This window comes from Stomoxys calcitrans, chromosome 4, assembly GCF_963082655.1.
Source record: "Stomoxys calcitrans chromosome 4, idStoCalc2.1, whole genome shotgun sequence".
In the NCBI taxonomy this organism is placed as follows: domain Eukaryota; kingdom Metazoa; phylum Arthropoda; class Insecta; order Diptera; family Muscidae; genus Stomoxys; species Stomoxys calcitrans.
This window is the reverse complement of record NC_081555.1, coordinates 128,796,156-128,809,019: the sequence shown is the minus strand read 5'-3', so window position 1 is coordinate 128,809,019 and position 12,864 is coordinate 128,796,156. Positions and strand designations below refer to the sequence as shown.

General features: G+C 39.2%; 1 protein-coding gene across 2 annotated transcripts in view; it reads left to right on the top strand.

The window, feature by feature from the left end:
• The window catches only part of LOC106090321 (palmitoyltransferase ZDHHC8), a 274,028-nt gene extending 262,050 nt beyond the window's left edge, over nucleotides 1–11,978 (top strand). Inside the window, exons 9-10 of one of the 2 annotated variants that reach the window (XM_059368274.1) lie at nucleotides 590–840; nucleotides 5,395–11,978. In XM_059368274.1, coding sequence (XP_059224257.1) covers nucleotides 590–840; nucleotides 5,395–6,515 — 1,372 coding nt within the window. In that variant the 3' untranslated portion in view covers nucleotides 6,516–11,978. Of the gene's footprint in view, nucleotides 1–589; nucleotides 841–5,394 lie in introns of those variants that run through there. The other variant, XR_009398216.1, reaches the window with a different exon arrangement.
• Nucleotides 11,979–12,864: the final 886 nt, after the last annotated feature.

Genomic DNA, 12,864 nt, shown 5'->3' with positions numbered 1-12,864 from the left:
CGACAAAAATGTAGTTTGCTTAAAAAACAACCAGTAGCAAGATACACAAATTATTACCCGCAACGATGTCACATTTCATTGCATCATTTTCGCACACCATTAACAAATAAGCAATAGCATTAGTCCTTGCCAACATCATGCATTCAAGCAATATATCCATGCACCACAAAATCACAACATTTCCCATTGATTAATTCGACCAAAAAATTTATTCCATTTCGGTTCTTCATTCTTTGAATACCATATAAGTTTTTCCTAGTTTTTATGTGTCTGCACTGCTTCTTTTGTTTGGTTTTTGGTTCTTTGGCTCTGTTGAAAATCCAAACCAAAAGACTAATAGCCTTTCTTACTAACAAACTCCTTACTAAGAAGAAAAATAATGTACAAAGCTTTATATATTTTTTGTTTTATGGTTTCTTCCAATGGAGATAACATTCTCTGTGAGCTTTGTTTTTAGTTTATCTTTTCTCTCCCTCTCTCCTTTTCCCTTTGTTTGAAAGAGAAACAAACGTTTTTGTTTTCAAAGCGCAACCCAATTCAAAGCAATTAATTGTTGTGAGATGATTGTATCGTTTTAATCAAATAACAGATCGAATCCTGGCACACCCACACAGCCACGGAGGCCCGACTTCATAGGTTTGAATCAACAACAACAGCAACAACTTGCGAATCCACAAAATCCAACGCAATCCTTTTACGAATATACAACAAATGTTGGTGTCTCCTCATCCTCATCATCATCGGCGGGACTACCACCACAGCATCCGCAATTACCCACAATACAACAGCAGCAACAAATGTTGATGCAACAACGTGCCATAATGCAACAACAGCAACAAGGTAAGTAGAAGATGTTGAATGATAATAAACAAATTTTTCCACATAATCTTTAAGAAGTATAAAAAAATGAGTGCGGTTAAAATAGCCTTATTCCGAAACTTAATTTTGAAAACTCGAGGAGTTCTTTTGATGAGGACATCGGTAATGTAGATTCATTTAAAGGAGCACTGTGAAAACCGAGACATTTATCCAATTGTTAATAAGGGTCAGTTGCACCGTACTCTCAGAAACGGGGAAAGCCGCATGAGACCTGGGGGTCTTATGCCTTAGCAGTAAGAGACTGTGTTTTACCGATTGGGCTGGTTTCAGAGAGTACACCAATCGCCGCTTCGGTGAACTAGCACCTCCCTCGGATGTGCTAGTTGCCGACAGGAAATTCCCGGCGCAGACAGTGGTACTCGTAGACGAGCGTGATGGGATTCGTTTACGGACCTCACTAACCCCAGAATCAGCGAGCTGAACCTGGAAATAAACAGGGTAGTCAACGAACATAGGCGGAATTAATGGCTGGACACTTGGAGCAATGTAACTTAGGCACCTCTTTAGGCAAGCTGTGGTCTACTGTTAAGTCACTCTCGAACCCTGGTAGACGAGATGACAGGACCTCAGTCACTTTTTACGACGTAACCGTGACTGATCCCAAGAGATGCGCCAGGTTGTTCAACCGTCAATTTATTGTGCATTCCGAGAGTGACAGGGCAAGGAGGGGAACCATTCGCCGCATTCGTGGTCTCCGAGCCGATGGACAGCCATCACAATTTACCATGGGCGAAGTTACGAATGTCATCCATGTCGCCAATTCATCCAAGGCGTTGGGCCCCGACCGAATCTCTACATTGATGCTGAAGAATCTGGATTTATCTGGAGTTGAATACCTTACTACTGTCCTCGACCTGTCTTTGAAGACACTTATAGTTCCCGATGTCTGGAAAATGGGCAGAGTGATCCCGCTACTGAAGCCTGGAAAGGACCCGAGTTTGGGGGAGTCGTATAGACCAATTTCCCTTCTTTCACCATCAGCCAAAACGCTTGAGGCATTACTCCCACCGAGCCTCGTAGGAAAATTTTCATTCGCGGACCACCAACATGGATTTCGAAGACTGCATAGCTCAACAACTGCATTGCATGCCATCATCGCAAAAATTTCCCATGGTTTCAATCAGCCCAGGCCATGTGATAGGAGGTCTTCATGGCACTGGACCTATCGAAGGTATTCGACACGGTCAACAATAGTTGAGGACATCCCCAACACATCCCTCCAGCCAAGACTGAAACTCTGGGTCGCCAGTCATTTGTGAAATTAAGGGATAAGAAGTCGAAACACCGTAGAGGGAACCAGGGAGTTTCCCAAGATGGGTGATATCTCCGGCACTGTTTCGAATTCTGGCGTTCCTGTTTCGAAACCTGGCGAGAACATCAGAAAAAAATTTCAGCGGAGGTTTTCCCTTTCTTATGCTGGCAACATTTGTGAGGTACTATGCCATGTAAAACTTCTCTCCAAAGAGGTGTCGCACTGCGGCACGCCGTTCGGACCCGGCTATAAAAAGGAGGCCGAGCTTTAAAACTCGAATCGGGCTGCACTTATTGCAAATTGTAAATTTTACCCATGAACACTCCACAAAGGAACAGGGGCAAACTTCTCACATATCAATGAGTGCATTCCGATTTAAGTTCAATGATATGGGCCTCCTTTTTAGAGCCGAGCCCAAACGGCGTGCCGCAGTGCGACACCTCTTTGGAGAGAAGTTTTTACATGGCATAGTACCTCACAAATGTTGGCAGCATTAGGAGGGGAAAACCACCGCTGAAAATTTTTTCTGATGGCGAGGATTCGGACCCACGCGTTCAGCGTCATAGATGGACATGCTAACCTCTGCGCTACGGTGGCCTCCGATGCGTGAGCGCCGGTCCAATGAAACTATCAGAAGCCTTTGTCAGAGCTTCTTCGAAGCAGGGAAAAAGATAGTGCGGCCCTGCTGGGTCCTGTGTCGTCAAGAGATATCGGGGAATGAAGCGGCCGACGAACTGACAACGAATAGATGCCTGCTTGCAGATTGAACTCCGTGAGTCTTCCTCTGTGGAAGCTTCTTGGTAGGGTGGGCGCTTTCTACAGTGATGCCGCGAATGAGGCGTGGGCTGATGCTATGGGTTGCAGTAAACGTCGGTTATGCTGGGGCTGAGGAAGCATGACTTTGAACTGCTGATTGGCGCTGATCGTGCTGCGGAATCAAAGATCCCTGTTTCTTGGTCTAAAAGTGAGAAGTTCATAGGTATCTAGTTCGAGAATATTTGGAATTAAACTGGTATCACGAAGTCTGACAGCAGATTTTAATCTGGTATCACGGGTATCGCACGGCAGGCAGTTTCGTTGTTAATCGAGTGCTCATAAGTCAGAAGGAATTCACCTAACCAAGGAGATGAACACGTCCAACTACTTGTGATCGGATTGGTTTTTATATGTAGGTTACAGCAAATGGGGCCGTTGGTAAACGCATTATATTCACCCTTGGACCTTAGACGTGTCTAGCAACCACGGTTACTAGGCACTTCACTTGGAGACCTTCCCGGCACGGGATGACTGTGAGCACCAGACGGGGTGAAACTCTGAGCTCTAATTTGTGTGGTGTTCATCGTCAGCACGAGAAGCTCAGCTGAGGGCTATCGGGCGCATCCACAGGTTGCGTATAGTGAAATGATTCGTATACGATGTAGCTGAAATTGCAGTCGCGGTCAATCAGCCATAACACTAAAGAGCCTCAGTGAGACGCCATGCGGCACCAGCTCTTTCTTAAATACTAAGTGCGTATGAAACGCGATATGACAAGGCTTGACATTGGCGCCTATAAATAACCAATGGCCATAACGTTTCCGCGGCGATCGGTGCTACGGAACGGAACGAGATTGCTCACCTATGGATCTTGATGAGGATCGCCACCTTGAGCCATCCTCTCTCCCATCTGGGGTTTAGACCTCACGATGTAGAGACTGGTCCACTACATGGCCTGTAGGTCCATCGGGCTGCGGGCTCCGCCACTATTCGGTAGGATGATATAATTCTAAGTGTCACCTTGCTCTGTACTGAGAACAGAGATATCGTTCGGGATATCATCGGAGACTGGCCCGCTACATGGTCTGTAGGTCTATCGGGGTACGGGCTCCGCCACTATTTGGTAGGATGATATAATAGTAAGTGCCACCTTGCTCTGCACCGAGAACAGGGATATCGTTCGGCATTTCATCGTCTGTATTGCTCCCATATGGGAGGGACCCTTAAAGGCGAGGCTGAGAAAGAGTCGACCGGAGATCAGTATCACCTTGAGTAGCTACATAAGTTAGGTGCGACTAGCGATGCTGTGAGCAAGACATGCGCATGGGAAATATTCCGAGGTAGTGGATCATAGTTTTTCCTGGAATATAGGGAACAGATAGGCTTATTGGCACGCCCATGTAAGGTAAGCGCGACTAGCGATGCTGTGCACAAGGCATGCCTATGCCTGTCTTTCGGATTGTACATTATCCTGGAACATACAGATATGTTTACAGACACGCTTACATACTAAGAAAGAGTAGAAAGGAGATCAGTATGACCTTGAGTAGCTACATAAGTTAGGTGCGACTAGCGATGCTGTGTACAAGGTATATCTATGTCCGACTTTCGCATGGGAATAGCCCCGACGTACATTATACCGGACCATGGAATTCATAACCTGTTCCATAATATTCTCATAATTTCAGATGTATTGATCACCCCGGCCGTATGTCATTGGTCGAATAAAATGGTAATCGGAGGCAGCCACGATTTAGCTGACCCGATGATTTTGTGGATCGTGGCTTCTATTTCTAACAGTGGGCTTGGTTTGTCGCTTTCACAACACTGATATCTAAACTAAATTTCCCATGAGGAACAAGGGTTACTTCTCTCATCCCAATGAGTGCAGTCCGATTAAAGTTGAAACCCAGCATTTGTAAGGGGATAACCACCGCTGAAAATTTTGTTGATTTTTTGTAGCTATGACACCGGGGGGTAAGCCCTACAAAAAAGCGCCACAAACAGATATATTACCGATTAGGAGTTGGTGGTGAGCTCGGATTAACAATGCAGGGGTCGTGGGTTTGATTGTCAACAGATTCTTTGCTCTTTCCCTGCTGCGGTATATCAATGGGCAAAATTTGTCTGAGTCGTATTTGAGACCGAGGAGGAAAGCCCCCCCAAACAGACATGTAGCCGATCAAGAGTTGGTAGCGAGCTCGCATAGCCAACCAGGTACATGTCAAAAAGATCGACTGAGACAGTATGGGTCTGACATGAAAGTGTTTTGGAAGTAGAGTTCTGATATCTTAATTTGGGGATAGGTGTCTGGAAGACGCCTTGCTCGCATCAACTCGAATAGCGAAGCGCTTCAGAGAGCACAATGGCCATACCGCATTTAAACTTTATTTTGCCCTATTCTTATATATTGAAAAGCCCCAACGTGCTTTAAAGATAGTGATTGTGGAAAAAATTTGTTCTATACTTCCCAAATGACTGCTTTTTACTAATGTTATCTTTTCCAGGGGCTATCAATATGCAACAACAGCATGCTGCCGCATTAGCTCAACAACCCTATGGTGGCAGTCCTCAAAGACGCTTTCTCTCCGAAGGTGAATTGGTACGTCAGAGTAGCGGCGCTGTTGGACCTGCTGTGGGTGATTTGGCTTACGCCCGTTCCAATAATACCGTGGATAATATACGCGAATTGGCTGGTAGTCCCCAACGAGGCGTGTACATGTGGAAGGATACTTCGCCAGGCTTTCAGGGGAGTACAGGAGGTTGCGGCATCGGCGGTGGCATGATGATGCCAGGACCACCATCCTCAATGGGAGGTATTGGCAGCAGTGCAGGCACTATGCCAAACAGCATGCAACCACAACATCACAGTGCAGGTGGGCCTCAATACATCACAGGTGGAGGAGGAGGAGGAGGTGGGGGAGTCCAACAAGGTCATCCCCTTATATTGGCGCACTCTCGCATGCAGCCAGGTGGCGGTGGTGGTGTGATCCACGACTTCCAACAACAACAGCAGCAGCAGCAGCAACAACCGCATGCGGTATTTCATCGTTCAAATCCAACTAGTCCTACAACATTACCTTCGGCTTCAACAACAGCCTCGGCGCCGGCATATATGCTGCGCTATGGCGGTGGTTCATCTACAGTCTCATCACAATCACAGCCCCAGGCTATGGCCAGCTATAGTCAGGCTCTGGGCAGTGGCAGTACTGGCGGTATTGGTGCCGTCAGCTCTGCCAGTCAAGGCTATCAGCCTAAGATACATGGCGGTGTGCCCGTATTTCCTCCCAATCCCCAGGCCCTGGCTGGCAATTCACAACCCTCGCCTCAAATTAAGCGCAAACAAACTCCCACCCGACCCATGTCCTTTGTGAGAGCACTCGAAATGACCGATTCTATGGAAATGCAAACGCTTGAGCAGCAGCAACAACAACAACAACACCATCATCAACATCAGCAGCAACAACAACAGCAACAGCAGCCACAAAATCGTAACAATGGTGCCATTTTAACGGGTCAGGGTGGTGGTGCCGGCGGCTCTCATATGATGAGCTCCAGGGCGAATACCACCACGCCCACACCCGACCGTGCCAGCGTATACGATATGAATTATGAGATTTCCGTATAACCCGTGCTGGTACCGGTCGTTGTAGCCCCACCCGCCCCCTCAACGGCCCTGCACAACGCCTATGGGCATAAAAAACTAATGGCGACAAACAGCATTGGTAGCACCGTTAACACCGGCCCATTAACCAAAAAAACGTTGGTGGTTAGCAGCAGCAGCAGCAGCAGTAGTGGTGGTGGCGTTGGCGTTGGTTGCAGTAGCAGCGGTCCTGTTGCCGGTGGCACCGGTAGTGTTATTGTTGGTGTTGGCGTTGGTGTTGCCGCTGCTGTAGCAAATCCTTGCGCTGCAGAGCCGGCTGCCTATGCTTCTGTGGCTGTGGTAAATGCCAACTCTACAACTGGCACAAGTAGCCATAGTGTAAGACAACCAAATAAACGAAAATTCTCCACTTTTTTCTAAAAGAGAAAAGTTTTCAAAATTCCCATTTTGGTTTGGTTGGAAAGCCAAACAAACAAACAAACAATCAAAGCCAAAGCTAGAGAGGTCCCGCCCCGCCCCAACCCCCCTCCATCTTCCAAACAATTTGGCATATATTCCTATGGCTCCTCCTGCACCCTAGGCCTTAGCCCAATACAAAAGGGTTATGAGCCGTTTCCATTACTACTGATCTTATCACTATGTCGCTTCGATACTGCTCTCCTCAAACGAAAACAAAAAACAAACATAAAACCAATCAACCTCCCAAATCTGAAAAGAAAAACAAACGATTGTTGTATATACTAATTTAAAGTAATTCATTTTTATTTATTTTAACAATTAACGGCAATTTTTTTGTATTATTATTTAATGAAATAAGAAGAAAAAAGATGTAACGCAAAGCAAACCTCCCCCGCCCCTCCTCCTATATACAATCACATATGAAGAGTAAAATTGTATTTTAATACCTATCTACTAAAATCAACAACAACAACAACTACTACTAAAATTTAATCTACTAAACACCAAAAACCAACCCAATCATGGAAACCCTACTTTTCCCCATGATATATCCAAATTGCCTTTCCCCCTTTAAAAATCCTTTCGTGGTACATTTAAAAGACACTACAACGGAAGAGAAAGCGTTGCATGATTAAGAGTAATTTTCTCTATACCTGATTACATAGAAAAAAATCCGTTTCAATCGAGCGATTCATTGCAACCAATGTTTGAAAGGCTAACGATTAACGTTCCCATAAATATTTAAACGTTTTAAAAATTAAATTTGAAGCTAACGATTATCGTGTTATCGATATGACTCGATAATATTAATTGTAAGAGATTAGTGTGGGGCGTTGAAGTAAAAGCAAATAACTGGTCGGTAAAGCCTTTCTTTAAAAAATTATAGTAAACCGTTATCGTTTTATCGGTATTTTATACTTAACTTTTCAATTGCCTTGCTTTTGGTATGTTATCGGTTATCGTTTTATCGGTATTTTATATTTAACTTTCCAATTGCCGTGTTATTGGTATGAATCGATAAATGCCAGTACAGTGCAGATGTACTGGATAGAATTTCAGTGCAAACTTGCACTGGTTAGTTATTGATATCATAGGACCACAGATAATAATAACCTATTTATCGTTACAAAAAGATTAATAATAACAGACACGTATAAGGACTTATTCCGAAAGCGCAAATTACTGTCTGGTATAGCCATTCCACCCATAAAAAATCGTAATTGATTGTTATCGGTATTCTACACTCTGAGACTCCGAATAGAAATAACAGTTTTACAATGATTTTTGTAGTTTTTTACAAATAAATATCCAGTTCAGAGACAGTTTTCCATTGCATAACAAAATATGTATTACCAAATATATGGCGTAATCGATATGTTAAATGATATGTTAATATGATATGTTAAATTACAAAATAAATTATTAAGTTTGCCGTTAGGATATTACTACTGAGTACATTTTAAATAATTGAAACTTGCTGTATTAAACAGGTGTTATCGTATAATATCGATAACTATTATCTGATAATATTGATAACTATGATCAGATGATATCGATAACTATTATCATATGATTTTGATAACTATTATCGGATGATATCGATAACTATTATCGGGTGATTTCGATAACTATTATGGGATGACATCGATAGTTATTATGGGATGATATCGATAATTATTATGGGATGATAACGATAATTGTTATCGGACAATAGTATTTCCAGATATATGGCGAAATCGAAATCTATTGATATGTTGAATTATCATTGAGTACCTTTTAAATAAAATAAACTTGCTGTATTATCCACGTGTTATTGTATGTTATCAATGCAATAACACTAACAGATGATATCGATAGTTATTGTGGGATGGTATCGAAAACTATTATCGGTTGATATTTTTTACTATTATCGTATATCGATAACTATTATCGTATATCGGTAACTATTATCGGATAATATCGACAACTTTTATCAAATCATATCGATAGCTATTACGGGATGATATCGATAATAACTATGGGATGATATCGACAATTGCTATGGGATGATGTCGATAATTATTATCGGATAATATCAAAAACATTTGCCGAATGATATCAATAACAGTGCACCGATGATGTAGATAACTATTATCGTATGATATCAATAACAGTGCACCGATGATGTAGATAGCTATTATCGTATGATTTCGACAGTTATTATCGGTTGATATTGATACTTATTATCGTCTGATAGCAATAATTATTACTGCATAATATCGATAACTTTTATCAAATGATATAAATAACAATGCCCCAATGATATAGATAGCTATTATCGAATTATATCGGTAATTAATATCGGTTGATATAGATACTCATTATCGTCTGATATCAATAATTATAAGTGGATGATATCGATAATAATTATCGGATGATATCGATAACTATTATCGGGTGAAATCAATAACAGTGCACCGTATTTCTTTGCAGTAAATCCAACGTGAATCTAAAATAAAATACCGCCATTATTCTGGACCTTTATCGTTTTATCGATATTATATACATACAAATATGGAGACAATAAAGTGAATCAATTGCTGTATTTTATTTAAGTAGTATATAGTGCAAATTACAATTTATCGGTTGTTTTTTTTTGTTATCGCATGATATCAATAACTATACAGTACAACTTTGCACTGTAACTCCAACCACCACATTTGACTTGCACTAGATAGGACTAAAATAAACACAGCAAATTTTGTCACAAAAAGCTCTTGTGCATTAATCACAACCTGAAGGAAGATAGTAGAGCTTCCTTCGGAGGTTTCTGATTTTCGCTTCACCCAGAACAAGTCAAATGTACTGTATAGATTTCCAGTGCAAAGTAATACTAATAACAGGCGACTCTGGCCGTACTGATAAACATATTCAGCAAGTTGAATTACATATTCAGCAAGTTGAATAACATATTTAGCAAGGTGAATAACATATTCAGCAAGGTGAATAATATATTCAGCAAGGTGAATAATATGTCCAGCAAGGTGAATAACATATTCTGCAAGGTGAAGAACATTCAGACAGCTTAGCAGCATATTCGGCAAGGTGAATAATATATTCAGCTTATAAAATTATATATTAATAAATAATTCAGAAGCTAAGTACAATAGCTGCATTAGATAATTCACCAAGCCGGATACGATTTTCAAAGTTGAATAACACATGTAGCAAGATCAATAATTTCTATCGCAAGCTGAATTAGATATTCACCAAATAATCAATTCAGACCCAAAACTAAAATCAACTTAAATTTTACACCAACTATTCGTAAAATTTAAATAAACCGCATATCATCATCAAGGTGGATAACATTCACCATGGTGAATATCATGTTCAGCAAGGTTAATAATATATTCAGCAAGTTGAATAACATATTCAGCAATATGAATAACATATTCAGCAAGCTGAATAACAAATTCAGCAAGCTGAATAACATATTCAGTAAGTTTAATAACATATTCAACAAGTTGAATAACATATTCAGCAAGGTGAATAATGTATTCTGCAAGGTGAATAACATTCAGACAGCTAAATAGAATATTCGGAAGGTGAATAACATATTGAGCGAGGTTAATAACTATTTCAGTAAGGTGAATAACATATTCGGCAAGGTGAATAACATATTCAGCGTGGTTAATAACTATTTTAGTAAGGTGAATAGTATATTATATAGTATACATTTATATATTATTAAATAATTCAGAAGCTGAATAGGATAAAAGTACCTCCATAAGTTAATCCAGCAAGCAGAATACGACATTCAAACTTGAATAACATATTTATCATGATCAATAATTTCTATCGCAAGATGAATTAGATATTCAACAAATAATCAAATCACACTTAAAACCAAAATCTTCTTAAATTTTACACCAACTAGTCGTCAAATTTAAATAATCCTCGTATCATCGTCAATTCCTAAAACGCTTTCTCTTTGAATGTGTTATTAAAATGATACCACAACACAAGTCATTAAAAAAAAGAAATCATTCAACTCCCCTCCTTCGTTTTGTATATTACCTATAAGAAACCCTATATATATCTATGTATTTATACGAAAAATTATATATATTTATATATAATTTCTTTAATTATTTTTTTATTTTTTTAACTCTTGAAAACGAAATCAATCAATCAAAATGAGAGAAAAATTCAGTCATCTTCCTTATCTTACTATATAAATACTTATATAAATAAATTCGTATAATTTTACATAAATTAAAAACAAAACAAAAAATCAAATGAAAAGTGAAAATAACAAAAAGTTATCTACCGAAATTTTAATGCATAAGAATTGTTTTTTTTTTTATTCGCTATCGTTTAACACATAAGCATTTATTAGTAATTCTTTCTTATGTTTATCATTTAAAGCATAAAACAAATTGTTCTGTTAATTTTAAGTTATTTTTATTATAATTGAATTCTTATTTAAGTTTTTTTTATCAATTGAAAAATGCGAAAAATACGAAAAATACTATTGAAAAAATAAAAAAATCTTTTTGTTTTAATTTTTTTTATAATTTTAATTTTGTAATACCAATGTGTTTTTATTGCTAAAGTTAACTATGTATTAAGTAAATATTTATGTATTTAAAAGAAAAAAGCAAAAGCAAAAAACGAAAAGAGTAAATTTACAAAATAAATCGTTTTATTATTATTTTGTGTAACATGTACATTAGAATTTTGAATCCATCCATTTTCATAATTTACATCATACCAATATTGCATCCATTATCATACACAAATTGAAGAAGTTATCAAAAACAAACCAAAAGAATTGATATTTATATATCAGCCATCAAACCCCATCCCACACCCCCTGCTCCCTTTCATCCGTCTACCAGTGAATATAAATATTTGAAAATGTGTTTTTATGTTATTAGTAAGAAATGTAAAAAAATTAAAGAAAATAATTACGAAAAATTGTAATAAAATAAATGAAAACAAAAAAGAAGAGAAAAGCAAAGCATGGAATTTTATGCATTTAAATATGATGATTTATTTCTTTTTTTCTTGACCTCTTCGTTTCCATTGAAGAGTTTTTGTTGACCAGACTATTCTGTAATGTGGGTATTATTTTCTTGATTATTGTTTTACCATATGCTACAAATGGGGCGCCATTACACAATAGGTTTATCACATGCATACACTGAAACAAATAAAAGCGTGCTTAGTTCAGCTGGACTGAATCTTATATACTCTCCACCATGAATCGCATTTGTCAAGTTATTTGCACGTTATCTCTTTTAAGGCAAACAATGGTTAAGAATTGCTATGCTATTGCAGCTATATCAGGTTGTGGGCCGATAGCCTGAGCATATTTGGTTTGGATTTTGGAAGTCATTGTACAAAATTTCAGCTAAATCGTATAAGAATTGCGCCCCATAGGGGCTTAAAAGCTATATTGGAGGTTGTAGGAGAGTCACTGTTCAAAATCCCTGCAAAATTGGATAAAAATTACGCCTTCTAGACGCCAAGAAGTATAATCGGGAGATCGGTTTTTATGGAAGCTTTATCAGGTTTTGAACCAATTGGGACCAGACTTGGAAAATTCAAATTTGCCCATGAACATACTTGCCACATCTGTTTAATGTTCAAGAAACCTTCGTAGTACAAAATTGCATCCAATTCGGATAAGAATTGCGCTCTCTAGAGGCTCGATAGGTGCAATTGGTTTATATGGGAGCTATACCAAAACATGGACCGATATGGCCCATTTACAATCCCAACAGATCTACACTTATTATCTACACTTAGTCCTTCGAAAGTTAACGTACTTTCGAGAGACAGATGGATGGACATGGCAAAATCGACTCAGAATGTCAAGACGATCAAGAATATATATATACTTTGTTGAGTCTCAGATTAGTATTTC